The sequence below is a fragment of the Orbicella faveolata genome, unplaced genomic scaffold (assembly GCF_042242905.1).
Source record: "Orbicella faveolata isolate gen_17 unplaced genomic scaffold, um_ofav_v1 contig_25, whole genome shotgun sequence".
NCBI lineage: Eukaryota > Metazoa > Cnidaria > Anthozoa > Scleractinia > Merulinidae > Orbicella > Orbicella faveolata.
Window position 1 is genome coordinate 22959965 of NW_028301553.1, and position 14770 is coordinate 22974734.

The 14770-nt window shown below is 37.7% G+C and overlaps 1 protein-coding gene across 1 annotated transcript; it reads left to right on the forward strand.

Annotated features, from left to right (window-relative positions):
- The first annotated feature begins 807 nt into the window (after window positions 1–807).
- LOC110040074 (proto-oncogene tyrosine-protein kinase receptor Ret-like) lies at window positions 808–12989 on the forward strand. Its single transcript, XM_089294333.1, has 14 exons — window positions 808–911; window positions 1588–1763; window positions 2390–2503; window positions 2617–2635; window positions 3149–3179; window positions 4056–4359; window positions 4796–4906; window positions 5163–5353; window positions 5645–5767; window positions 6566–6636; window positions 7182–7222; window positions 10705–10801; window positions 11620–11719; window positions 12144–12989. Exons 2-14 carry the CDS (start codon window positions 1616–1618, stop codon window positions 12210–12212), a joined length of 1419 nt encoding a protein of 472 aa, XP_089150459.1. The 5' UTR covers window positions 808–911; window positions 1588–1615; the 3' UTR covers window positions 12213–12989.
- The last annotated feature ends 1781 nt before the right edge of the window (window positions 12990–14770 follow it).

Genomic DNA, 14770 nt, shown 5'->3' on the forward strand with positions numbered 1-14770 from the left:
TCACATGCGCCGAATCAAATACTAATTTTAGTCGACTCGAGTGAATGAGTTCGGCTGATTTGATTTAAATGTCGCATTTTTTTGCCGAATAAAATTGCTGAGCGCGAGCGATAGCGATATGTTAATTCCCATTCGAGCAAACATAATTTATTTAACATAATTTATGAATTAGATTTGGTACATGTAAAATGCGGCGTTTAAATCAACCGTCGAACTTCAGTTGTGTATTTGACTGGATCAGTCGAATATTCGACTGAACTCGCATTTAATTGAAATATGTCTCATTTAATTGATTTAAACGTCGCATTTTACATGCACTTAATTCGGCAATTCGATTCGGCGCATGTAAAATGCGACGTTTAAACCGGGCCTTAAAAAGCATAATAAGACGCAACTTTTGGCGAAGTTTTAAAAAAAATTCTCTACATAGGGTTCAAAACCACCTTAAATTTTCAAAACTTTGAGGTGGCTCTGAACCCTATGTACGTAATTTTTCAAAACTTTGCCAAAAGTTGCGTCACATTAAGCTTTTTAAAATTTGTTGATATAAAAAAAAATTTCACCGTGCCGTTTTTGAATTATAAGCCCTAAAGCTGTAAATAAGGGAGTTTTTAGCAGATGATACTGTTGCTATGGTATGGTTGCTATTGTGTCACGAAAATGATAACAACGTATTTACTAATGATTGGGCAGTTTTTTGATACTATGATTGTAGCATAAAGCGATAAAGAGTGGTTATAACGACCTATCAATATCTAAGTGCTGGAAACTCTTTGAGCCATCTTAGCCTTCTATTGTATGGGAAACAAGAAAGATGTAGATGGTCCTGAGTAAGTCGTTTTTTTTTATTCTCAGGCTTGTGAGCGCGTTAGACACTTGGGTTGTTTATCTGCCCAAGCTTTAGACAGTAGGTATGATACATCATTTGCTATTCTTCTTGTTTTTGGGGGATCATAGTCATGGGGCATATATTCTGAAAGTACCTTGGAACATCGTAACTTTGTGACAATGAGGACGATAAACGAGAGGGTATCATTAAGCCCTTGTTTAGCAAGGCCGGTTAATTGCGCATGTTAGTACTCATAGAGCTGCACTCACAGAGCGACGTTAGCTATATACTCCTTCATCTTCAGTTGCTATAAGTAAATACAGTTTAGGTGAGGGAGCGAACTAAGACCGGATGATAACAAAACGAAGACATCAGTGACGTAGGAAACTTTCCATCCTTTCACTCTAGCAGAGCATGCATTTCAATATATTGTTTCGTAATTTTTACTGATCTTCACTCGCTGTGTCTCTGTTTTTATCAAAGTTTTAAAGATCTCGATCCACAAGAATTTATTAATTTTCCTGTCTTTCGTATCAATCACAGTACATTGCAGATATCATCAAAAAACAGTCCTTTAACAGGTTTTCACGATAGCAAATATATATTTAAAAGACGTTGATTTAGCCGTCCACTTGTTGCTCTAAAATCGTTTAACCATTCTAATAACTTTTTGTCATGATTCAGCCATAGTGAAAGTTCAGGAAGTTATCATTCCTGTTTAGGTTTTTCACAGTGTAATGAGACCTTTTTCTTTTTAGGTGTGGTAGTGTTATCGTAGATTTCGAGATGAAATTCAATCAAAGCGCAGTCGTTAGTGAGGTGTTGAATGTTCTGAAAACGGCCGCAAAGGAAGATAATTTTGACGGATTTAAAGTCGATCCCAACTCCATTGAACAAGTTTCTGCTGCACCAACGGGCACATCAGGCACTAAAGGTACAACAATTTGTCTTTATTTTGATAGTAGTTTAAGACAACTGTTTTCATTAACGTATCTATAACCAAGGAATTGGAGACTGTGATTGGTTCTTCATTCCCGATATCCTTGCGGATCACCTCTGAGAAAATCAAAACAGCTTTCCATTTCCATAACGTTTTAAAAGCAGGGATTTTTCAAGTATTTTGGTTGCCTTAGCGATAGCCACCTTGCTGAGCTTTCTTAAACCTCGTAGGGGAAACTGCTACCGTAGCCTTAAACTAACAGCCGTACGATCACGGGCAATTACAATGGCTGCAATTGGCTGGAATTCGCGATTTTTCGCTGCCTCAAATTTATACAATACGTAGACACGCCCAGAATGTACTTTCGCCTTGAAACCTTCACGCATCCATTCAAATCATTTTTTTTTTGTCGACCGCCTGATGTTACGTGCTTGGGAAGTATTATAAATCAGTGAAGTATTCCTTTTCATGAAGACGCATGTAGGTATTGGGAACGGGAAATTTTTTTGCTATAACAGGATAAATGAACTGACTGGATAATTTTGTATGCATTTTGCCAATAACATCGATCAACATAACGTAGTCAAGTTAACGGGGTGGTTTTCATTTTTCTTTCATAGCTCCTGAAGAATGCAAGTGCTCGTGCAATGACGTTATCTGGGCAGCTGTAGTTGGAGTTCTTGTGTTTATAATCATCGGTTTGATTCTTTACATTGTTTGGCTACACAAGAAAGGTAAGTCAGTTTTCACATTTTAGAGTGCACTATTTTCCTTCGCAGCCGTCTCATTGCTACATGTCTATTGTCCCCATTATGAAGCTCAATTGTCTTTTTTTGTTCTTTCTTAGGCACTGCTGGAAAACAGAGGTAGGGTGGTTTTCACTTGTGGAGTAAAAAAGAGCTCACAGCTGATCAGTAATGCCAAGAGAATCTCTTCAAGTTTTTCAAGATTTGTTGCGAGTTATACTTAGCTTTGTCTTTGTAACAGTTGTTCCTTTGATTGCTAATGGTGTAATATATCAAACACGAATAACCGTGTTTGACCACTTTTTCAAATACCGAGAAGAGATTTGAAAATACGATGTGCAAAGGAGTATTTTTGACGATCTTTGAGATACTTGGAAATGTGGTCAAACACTGTCTTGAGTTTTTGATATATCTTCTCAATGGAAACCAAAACTAAGGAGAAAACGGAGAAATAAAATGGTAAAATCTGTGTTAATTACACGTAAGATCAGATATTTAAACACCGTCACGATGATGATTTCTTTATTTTAACTCGATCAATTATTAATGAGTTTGAAAAGTCCAAATACCAATTTTCAAATTTTCAAATGTTCAAATATCATTCTTTGAATCCCTGCTTGTTTCTTAATTCAGGCGCTATAAAGAAGAGAGAGGTGTTTATGACGTAAGTCATTTATTGAAAGCAGTAAAGCAGTTATACCACGTAATTTTTGATTGCACAAAGGCTGGTTAGGTTTTGTTTGTCGTATAAAGTTAAAATACTAGTGGGGCGCTATTGTAAGGCCGTTGCCGAGCAATAGTGCTAGTAAGGATGCAAATCGCTGCCTCCATTTATCGGCATACTGTGAAGGAAATTTTCCATACGGAAGAAACTCCATGGAGATCTATAGAACTGCAGAAAAACATTGACGGTGCCCGCTTATTGGTGTGCGTTTGTTGATTTCTTTGGAAAGGTAGCTACAGAAAATTGACGGTGGTTCACGATCAGATTTTAGAGAGTAGGGGAAATAATTATTTTAGGAAGGAAGGGGACCTAAGAAAGTAGACTGTACCTAATTTTACAAACAGTTTGTTCAACCGCGCTATACAAACCGAAGCAAACGTATTTGTCATGGGGATCAATATACCGAAACTCGTCAAACTCTTCTGTGTCTTAGGGAGCGATGCAGATAGCACAAGATAACTCTTTGATGTATGTCCTGAGGAGCGGGCTGGAGGAGGGGTTAGGGAGAAAATGGATTGTAGACAGCAGTTATGAGCGGTTTCACTGGAATTATAAGTGTGTTTTAGAGGAGATAGGTCACAAACGGCGAATCTTGAAAAAAAATGAACATTTTCAAGGCTTGTAAAGCTCCTTTCTTCTAAACTTCCTTGTCTATTCTCGGTTTTTTATTTCTACTGTGTTGCTTTGCTCTCTTGCAAGACTCTTTTCTCGAGCATTCTTTGACTGAATACCCCAGTAAAAAATATTTTAAATATCGTGAGATAGCTCCTTTAAAAGATGCTGCGGAAAACACATATCTCTTACATACTTTTCTAGAATGAAATGGCACTGGACGATCTTCAATCTAGTAGTTCTGTTCCGCGTAACTCTACCCAGCCTCGCTCAGAATACATGGACCTATCAAAAGCAACTACAGCCAACGAAGAAACACAACGTGTTGTTCAAAGTGCTGAGTACGCGCCTCTTCATCCATCAACACGTTCTTGGGAAGTTGAAAAGCAGCAAGTGACAATAGAAAAGATAATTGGTAAAGGCGCTTTTGGTCAGGTTGCCAAGGGAACAGCAACAGGACTTCGGGGCAGGCCTGGAAAGACGACAGTTGCCGTCAAAATGCTGAAATGTAAGTCTTTGTTCTTTTTTTCTGTTAGGTATTGTTAGGGTTCATTAACTACTTTTTCTTAGTTCGCGAATAATTTTGCTTAGAAACTCTTTCAACCTGCAGAATTCGGTTTCTGAATTGTTGCAGTTGGCGTTCAGTACTTCAAATCAAAATTCGTTGCAGAGGAGTCATCCATTTTTCCTAGTGTCCGTTTGAAAAGTCTTTTACTTTGATTATCTTTATTTGCCTGTTTGTTTTTTGCCAGATCTGTTTCATTGTTATTAAGGCTGTGGTCTCAGTAATTTATAAGACTTGATGACGAAACGCTGACGTTCATATTGTAGATTAGAAATATATTGCCACGTCAGGAGATAACGTTACGTATTTTTAAAGCATGAATTTAATTTATTAAACTGGCACAACATTTTTGCCTGATTCAAGTTTTGTTCTTTTCCAGATAATTCTCCCGAATCAGACAGGAGAGATTTACTGAGAGAACTTGACACAATGAAGCAGCTCAAACCACATCCTCACGTCATCAAACTACTGGGATGTGTCACAGAAACTGGTAAACTTGTTTAAAAATTGCGAATTGAACATGTCAAATATGTAACATTGATGGTACGTCCTGTCATAGAAGACCATTTATTAGATTTAAGAATAGACAATAAGTTGCTAATAAGTTCCATGCACAAAGAATCTAGCATGTTTGCGGAAAAAATTAAATGTATCTTTTTCTAGGCTATTTCAAGTATAAAGGAAATTAGTCCAAGTATTTCACAGCAGTTTGAAACAGTTATTTTTGAATGTCCATACTTTTCCAGAGCCTCTAATGGTGATAATCGAGTATGTACCTTATGGAGACTTGTTGGGATACCTAAGAAAGAGCCGTGGACTGAATGACACTTATTACAAAGACCCGGATATCAAACCACAAACAAGTCTGACGTCACAACAGCTGATGAAGTTTGCTTGGCAAATCGCTGATGGCATGAATTACCTTTCTTCAAAATCTGTATGTTAAACTGATATGTTAACAATCTTTTAGCCCCACTTTCCATAATCAGGTGTTCGAAAAATCTCTTCACAACAGAAATCATGAAATTAACGAAACGGCTTCTACTAAAGGGAAAATTAAAGCCCAGTTTGCAACAAACTTTTATTATGAAGTATTGAAGCATTACCGGATTTTCCTGCATTTAAAGCGTTATTTATGTTATTTTATTGGTTATACCTCACTAGTTCTCATGGGTTTTAGTGGCCATGTTAGTTTCAGACTTATTAAATAGTATTCCGTTTGTAACAGATTATCCACCGAGACCTGGCAGCTCGTAATGTGTTGGTTGGTGAAAGAGAAACGTGTAAAGTGACAGACTTTGGAATGGCTAGAGATGTTCAGCAGGACAACATTTATGAAAAAAAGACAAAGGTAACAACCCTAAGAACCGAATTGTTTCTATTTTGTGTCCTATCGTCCTCTCAAAGGGTATCAAGCCATTTATGATAGACCTTACGAGAGTTGCTACCCGACCAGCTGGCTATGGCTCCACGATTTCACACTTGCTGTGCATAACTTAACAGTTTTCTATTTCTTATTGTAAAAGCCCAATCAGCAATCCAATATTCTAAATGTCCGCGTAATTCCTCGCGAATCGTGTGCTAGGTTCATAGTTATTGGCCCAAGAGCTCAGGTGGGATCGGGTCTCTTGTCAAGATTACCTTCACATTTATTGCGACTGTATCTTGCCACAAGAGTGAGATTACCTGTCAAATTTGTTACCAATTGGTGCAGGCACTCACCTTTTAATCTGATGAAGACCATCGTTCCCCCTCGGAATCTGTAAGGAGTCTTTATTTCCTTCTCCTTCTCACTACATTGCAAAATAGACGGAACATAAGAATGCGCAAATTGCGTAAAGACTTTTTCCAAGCTTGAGGTGGATCGCAGTCTTTCTAAGTCGACCAGTTTGGTCGTAACCAAGAAAAGCTCGAGGAACATGTACCTTTCTTACCTTGATCTTCCCTTGTTATAGCTTGTAGCTACTAGACGAGTGACTAATGCTGCCGTTACAGTACAAAAACTTACCAGCCAGGAGAAATCATTAAAGACGCAGACAGGCGGCAATTTGTTTTCGTGTTCAAGACTATACCTTGACGAAGTTCTGCTAGAAATGTGTTCATAGTTTACATTGAAATTGAATTGTTCACGAACTACTTCAATCTTCAGGGCCGTCTTCCAGTCAAATGGACTGCTTATGAAGCGCTGTTGTATGGAACGTACACCACCAAAAGTGATGTGTAAGTACATTAACGCACGACTGGCCAATGGTTCCATAAGAACCACAGAAAGTTACCAACAGTAAACTTTATGTAAGAAGTGATCATGAGCCTCTCTATTGGTACTTCCGAAAAATCGAAGACAGATCTCAAGATTGACTTAAGGATTTTAAAATTCGCGTAGTCAGATAGAATATGAAGATATTAATAGCGTGAAAACTAAAACAATATCTGTCACCTTCGTTCACGCCACCGTTATTTATGCAATTTATTGCTGACGTGATACACATTGAAAAAAAGCAAGCAATTGAACTTTCTGTTAGCCTATTCTAAGTTGCCAACCCTGATAAGTGAAAGAAGATTGTATTGAACAAGGATTGCATTTTATGTTCAATCCATGAAGCTTGCTGTTTGAGAAATGAATGGTATAATTATTCACTACACCACAACTTAATTGTGTAATGTGACCGTGAAAAATATTTTCAACCAAATTGTTTGAATATCAATTGTCATTCTCATTGTCATTGTCTTAATGTTCAGTTATTATTCATTTTATTTATTTACAGATGGAGCTATGGAGTTGTCCTTTACGAGATTTTTACGATAGGTAACATCTTAAGAGTGCATGCCTGTAAAAATCAGACAAATTCTTAATTTCACGGCAAGGGCCGAAAATTCGATTTCGCTCATATTTTCATGGTAGATAGGCTAGGGCATGACAAAAACTACTGGATAGTTTTTTTTTTGGCAAAATATCCTTTTATTTCAAGGAAATATGCAAATTACCAAATTCCGTTAAAATCGTCATTTAACGCACCATTTTATTTCACAAGTTTGAGAGCCTCGCATGCAAAACCACATCGTTCTTCCGTCTTTAAAACACTCAAATATTTTTGTGCAATGTTTAAATGTGTACTGGGTTGATTTTAGGGAATGTTGCGTTGTCTTTTTGGGTGCAAAATAATTAAATTTCGAAGACATGTATTTCATTCACTTAAAAGTACTTCGTGAATCTAATTAATTTTCACCATGTGCGAAACCTTCAAATGGATCAAGCTTCTGGTGGTTGAATCGCAGAAGGATGGTCTACAGATTCCTGTAAAAATTTCTTTGGGCAAATAATTGTGAGCGACGCGAGAGCTTTTCAAAGTACGTCAAAACTGCAAATATTTGACCATCCGTCATCAAATTTCAATTTACGGCTCAGACGTATATTTTAGCATGTGCCACACGACTTGACCTATAATAAGTTGAAATAGACACAGAGCTGATAATTTCGAAATGTTCTAACCTTATTTGCTGTAAAAGGCAGGTCCAAAGGCAATTTGACGTGTTTCTCTCACCATTCGTCGCACACAAAGCAGAAGTTTGCTTTTGTTAACACAAGGTGTACATCCGATGTACATCGCCAACTGTCAACTTATTTAACGATCGAATACCATGAATCTGTGACCATCTTTCGAAACATATGATCACCACTGCATCTAAGTCAAAAACGGCTAAGTCATTTGTAGATAGCTGCTTGCTTTGCACTACACCAAAATATTACTTTTGATCATCATGGTTTGATGGCTTGAATCCTTGCTTGCAGCGGTTCCTTGTTCGTCACGCAATGCTGTCATCCCATTTTAGGGGGTAAGGGTAGGACAATTTCTATCCTAATACGTAAGGCTCCGTAAGGCTTGGAATCACTGGGAGCACACAATCGTGTTGAGTAGGAAGAGATTGAATTAAGAAATGAAAAGAATGAATAGTTTACCATTGCCCCTGTTGTTATCTTTTACTCGACCACCGCTACCTACATGCCCCTGCGTAATACTGTAACGCTAAACTCATACCTAGGTCTTTCCGCGCTATGCAATTATTTTTGGTTTACATGTAATACAGTGGGCTATCCTCGGGGAAATGGGTGGTGACCGCTTAATGGGGCTAGCCGCTTAAATAGAGATTGGTGTACCTTGAATATTTAATTTTTCACTGTCGGGCTATAAATTTCTTGGTGAACGTGGAGTCAATTCAAGACAATCATGATAGACGTGTGTTTGAATTATCACTCGTCATGCACCTTCAATTTCAAACTCTTATCTGCCATCGCCCTTTCCAAAACAAAGTTCTTAAATTTTGGGTGGCCGCTTAATCGGGGTAAAGACAATAATGAAACCCTTATCGGAATGACCAAATGGTGGCCGCGGAGGTAACCGGTCAATAGGTGTTTTATTTACAATATTTTACTGACGATAATTTTAGACTGTATTGACAACAGTCCACTATTTTCTGTTACATACTAATGCCTTGCCACTAAGCAAACAAAATACACCAAATAAAATGACATGGCCAGGGCTATTTACTCACGCAATTACTAATTAAATTTAGTCTGCTTTTCTCACGAATTAGACACGTTGTGATTTCCTATTTTTATTTCAGCTAGTTCTTGCTTCATTGATCTATAATTTGTTTATGGCGATTTTCTTAAAATTCTAGTGAGTACAGGCACTAGCTTTATCAGCTGTTGTCTGAAACGTCAGAACGTACAACAAACGTGATTTGGACCGACGCCACGTACATTATAGAACACGATTATATAAATATACACATATTATTGTATATATGAACAAACACATAAACAATGATTAAATTGTTTCACTTATCCTGAGAGTACTCTATACAAAATAGATCAAAATGTGCAGCATATGCCGTGACAGCATTGCGTGACGAACAAATAACGGCTGTAAGATTGTTCTGCGCCGATACGCTTATCAGCAATGGTCAGCAATCGATCAAACGCAATATTTTGGCGAAGCGTAAAGCAAGCAACTATCTACAAATGACTCAGCCATTTTAGACTTAGATGCAGTGATGTTCATAAGCGCGGAAAGATGGTGACAGATTCACAGTATTCGACCAATAATAGGTTGACAGTAGGCGATGTACATCGGATGTACACCTTGTGTAAACAAAAGCAAACTTCTGCTTTATGTGTGACGAATGGTGAGAGAAACACGTCAAATCGGCTTTGGACCTGCCTTTTACAGCAAATAAGGTTAGAACATTTCGAAATTATCAGCTCTGTGTCTATTTCAACTTATTATAGGTCAAGTCGTGTGGCACATGCCAAAATATACGTCTAAGCCGTAAATTGAAATTTGACGACGGATGGTCAAATATTTGCATTTTTGACGTACTTTGAAAAGTTCTCGCGTCGCTCACAATTATTTGCCCAAAGAAATTTTTACAGGAATCTGTAGACCATCCTTCTGCGATTCAACCACCAGAAGCTTGATCCATTTGAAGGTTTCGCACATGGTGAAAATTAATTAGATTCACGAAGTACTTTTAAGTGAATGAAATACATGTCTTCGAAATTTAATTATTTTGCACCCAAAAAGACAACGCAACATTCCCTAAAATCAACCCAGTACACATTTAAACATTGCACAAAAATATTTGAGTGTTTTAAAGACGGAAGAACGATGTGGTTTTGCATGCGAGGCTCTCAAACTTGTGTAATAAAATGGTGCGTTAAATGACGATTTTAACGGAATTTGGTAATTTGCATATTTCTTTGAAATAAAAGGATATTTTGCCAAAAAAACTATCCAGTAGTTTTTGTCATGCCCTAGCCTATCTACCATGAAAATATGAGCGAAATCGAATTTTCGACCCTTGCCGAGTTATTTTCCATTTTTATGGACAGGGACTCTTAAGTATACATTACTTTGATGGGTTTTCTACACAGTTCGGGAAAACAAACAGAAATTTTCCAGAAAATGAATTACTGCAACACGACAAAATTTTTAAGAAAACAAACAAACAAACAAAAATACATCGAAAATACCAGTCGTAATCATGTTTCAGGAGCAAATGTTCTCCCACTAATCAATGGAAATACAGAAAAAACAGTTTCCACTTTTTTGACAGCTTTTGTAAATTACTTTTAATCGAAGTAGTGATTGGGTATTACATGCCTCTTTCATTAATACATGCCGTTACTTCGTTTGTGTTGGAGGCAGCAATCATAATTCCGACAAACAAAGTCAACCGTTCCTGCGGTTTTACCAATAAACTCGAGACGTTGCTGCTTTTTTATAGGTGGCTCACCGTATCCACGAATGGATGGCAGAAAAATTGCAAGCCTGCTTCAGGAAGGGAAACGAATGCCCAAACCACAACATGTGGGTGAGAAATTGTAAGTTTTGCTTCTTGAAAATCAAACCAGCAGCGAGAGCGCTTTTTGGAGGGCTGCAGTGCACATGTTATCGCAATTATGATACGTCGAGCTATGGTCAATTATGCAATAATGTAATCGCAGACCGCCTAGTGGAACTTAACCTCGCATGTATTGGCAGTGGCTGTTATTCGTGAGTTCAGAATTTTAACTGACTGTCTCCTGCAAACAACATGTATATTGCCCTGTAGGGTGGGGTGGGGAGGACTACTCAGGTTCATGTATGACAGTGCTGGGCTCCGCCGGACAGACATAATTTGCATACAAATGGCAAGCAGACTTCCTTTCTTAGCGATTTAGGAATGACTGCTGTCTGCCAAAAGATTGAGATATATATAATGAATAAAACAAGATTAATGCAAAACCTGTCTGGAATACTTTTGATGTTCTGTTTTTTAATTAGTTATTTTTATGCAGAGAAAAACAACCTTTTTCGGTTTGCATTCTAGGGCATTGATTAATTTCATTTGATCTTTTTTTTTTTCTTTTTTCTTTCTTTCTTTCTTTCTTTTCTTTTTTTTTTTTTTTTCAAATTGGGGGGGGGGGGGGGGTACTTTAGCTTGATAAGACCTTTTTGAGCCTGACGATTCGCACCTCCTAACACAGCTGTGCCGAAGTACCTCCTGGGGTACACTCGCATTTTATAACTTTCGTTCTTGCTAAGGGGAAAAGGGAAATTCTTTCCGAAAGCAATTTAAGCAAAAGTGGTCGGTATTTGGAACTACGCGTGACATCGAAATTTATTGAAACAGTCCATCAGAAGTTCTTCTTTATCCCAGGTATCAGATAATGATGAAATGCTGGGAAAATGACCCGGATAAAAGGCCAACATTCACTGATTTAAAAAACCAGCTTAAGGATATGGAGAACCAACACAAGGTAAGACAAAGGCACATTGTTTTTAACTTGTTTTATCGAGAACGTCTGATGAACCAGAGGAAACAATTAATTATTCACCCAATCATCTACGACCTTGCTAACTGATGCAATCACTATGAATTAACAACCTGGCAACGCCCTCTGGAGTAAGTTGCTCTGGAGTAACATCGAGCACGATAATAGTAGATCCTTTTCTGAAGGCAGCGTGGCCGAGTGGTTTAGGGCGCTGGTGTTGTAATCCGAAGGTCCCGAGTTCAAGGCCTCCACCCTGCCATTAGCGGGATTTGTTTCTCGGTTGTCCCGAGTTCAAATCCTGGCTCACACTTTGTAAATAGCCAACTGGTCTGCCTCCTGCCTCTATTTGTGTGGTGTAGCTGTAAGTTAACTTATCATACTGATGAGGTAATTATGTTTTCATCTTAAGCGGCTGGTCAACATGAAGATGTTCGACAAGACGCAGTTATACGCAAACGCCGAGGACTTGGTCGTGTAAACTAGCAGAAGTTTCATCACTGCCCAAGCAGCAAATATTCATTGATTTCGCTGTCAGTTTTCGTAGTGTAGTGTTTTGCTGGAAAATGGATAAACTATTACATTAGTCTTAAGCTACTAAGTTAAGTTTCTTTACTTGCTACCCTTGTTATTCCCAAGTATCTACGTATCTCGATAGGCTGTCACATCATTGATTTTTGTCTCCTATTCACTCAGTGACTGATTCTCCTGTCAATTTAGATGCAAAAATTTTAGCAACTTTTAGACCTTTCTCAATTGACAAAGCTACGCAGATCCAGCTGAAGTTGTGCAGCAGAAAGGTCGTTTCAAAGTCACTGGGAAATTCCTCTCGCGCAACTTTCATTTAAAAAGAAAGAGTAAACAGGCATGTAAATGAGGAAATACGATAAAAGAAGCGATAAAGGATAACGTAAGTAAAGCAGTTTCTTGGTAAAATACTGGGAGTTAACAGAGATTATAGGTTCTTAGGATTATTAGGAATAGAAACATACTTTTGTTGATGTTACCGTATTAGCTATTGCTCTAGGCATGTATTTTCAAGGAAACATTTTCGACGTTTTAAGAAAAGTGCTACCAAACGCTTTACAAAAGCACGGTAGATTTGTATTTTTGACATTCTAAGTTTTAAATAGGTCGTTACTGTTGATCAGCAGTCTAAAGATGCGTGTGTACTATATTTTTTACAAGTAACATTTAAAGATTCCCACGCAATTAGACACGAAATGACAACAAACATTAAAAGAGCTTTTGAAACTTAGTAATTAGTTAAATGATTGGTTCTTTGGGTGTAATATTCGAGGGGAAATTGGCTTTCAAAAACTGCAATATTTCTTGGTGGCAAAGGTGCTAATGAGCTCTTATATTCTTTGTAAAATGTTGAGTTATTAAACCCGCGTCACCCAAAAGTATTCAATACAGCAAGCTGATATTCCTTGGGACATGCAGTTAATCGTGCTGTGCCCTTTCAATGTTCAAAACTAATGTTTTTGTTGCTCTATTAGAAACTGTATCGCTTATGCTAATGAGGAAAATATTGTAAACAAAGGTACTCCTGTATGTAGTGACGTGTTTCAACGCAGTTACGTACATTATTCATTTCAATGGAATCGTTTTCATTCACTTTTGAAATTGCGACTTAGTAATAGCCAGGGGTGTACCCAGGGGAGTGTTACGGGTCCTCCCTTTCCGATTTTCAAATTTTTCCAATAAAGTCAATTTGAAACTTTTCAAATGAGACAAAAATATTCTACTCCATATTTTAAGACGGTACGTGCAATTGAGACCACGACACCGACTACATGTCTATAAGCCTACCAGACGATAAATGCAAAAGTTGGTAATAATTTACACATATGTAGTTTGTGCGTCTAAAAACAGAAATTACTTCTCAAACGTGACACGCTCATGCGTTCTGGAAGGCTTAATGATTAAACTTTATTTGTTGATGGTGACTTATTTCGTACGGGATATAATTCCTCCTTACAAAAAGTCTAGCTATGCTCCTGATAAATGGACATGTTTGACCACTTTGAAATAATCCTTCAAACGCGAAAACGATCTGAAATGATGAGACATTCGCTGTATTTACAGGCTATTAATTTCTTGGCAGCACAACTGTTAACGCAAACGTTAGATTAAGTAAGTTTACATGGCTAATGTGTCAAATATTTTTTACGGCAAAAAATAAACTAAAAGTAACATGGGAGTTGGTGTTAAACTTGTTAGGGTGACAAGACAATCGAACATAACAATTTTTTTTTAAATAAAAAAATCACCGCAACCGTGGCAAACGGTTAAACTCGTTTCGTTCAGCATTGCATCGAGAATAGCTCTTTTCGTTGTAAGTTTTGTCTTCAGTATTTGGCCCTAATCGTACTCAAAACTTGAAACTAATTGTTTACTTCCCTCTGAAGAACCGACCAATTATAGTGTATGAGCGCAAAGCAAAAGACTGTACACGGTCGTGGACCTTTAATTCCAGCATAAATCTTGGATCTCGTTTCGTTCCTTTTAAGTTAGCGAGGGTTCATAACCATTCTCCTCATTTAACTATGGTGTGAGAGATCTTCGATTACTTTTTGAAATGATTGAACTTGCGGTTCAAAACTGTGTGACATGTTGCACATATGAACAATCCGCCAGTAACACTGCTTTTTTAGTGTTCTTCTTTCATTTCGGTCAAAATCAAAACTGATCGTGAGTTAAGCGTGGGACTTTCTACACTTGGCACCATCCTGTGTTTCAATCTGTATCTCATCAGTAAAATTTTCACATTTGCTGCTTCCACGTATTATTTAATTTAGTGACTACCTGTGTGACTATTGTTTCAGAGCCGTAAATTGCACTTTGCACTATCTGAGATTGTTTCACTAGTTTAGTGTAGTGAGAAAGCATTGTGATGATTGTGCAGTGTTCGTACAATAATCTTCACTCTTAAGGTGGCTCAAAACAGTTTTCTGTTGTTTTTGAGACTTATAGAACTAGGTGCGATTTTTCAGGCTTAGAACGGTACTGTTTTGAATGGCTGTGCTATTTTTT

What these genes read in the sequence shown, in the direction of transcription:
- LOC110040074 (XM_089294333.1), top strand. Translation starts at nt 1,616, where the DNA reads ATGAAATTCAATCAAAGCGCAGTCGTTAGTGAGGTGTTGAATGTTCTG. An exon ending in TACACCACCAAAAGTGATGT is followed by an intron (nt 6,637 to 7,181) that starts GTAAGTACATTA and finishes ATTTATTTACAG; the next exon opens with ATGGAGCTATGGAGTTGTCC. An exon ending in ATATGGAGAACCAACACAAG is followed by an intron (nt 11,720 to 12,143) that starts GTAAGACAAAGG and finishes TTTCATCTTAAG; the next exon opens with CGGCTGGTCAACATGAAGAT.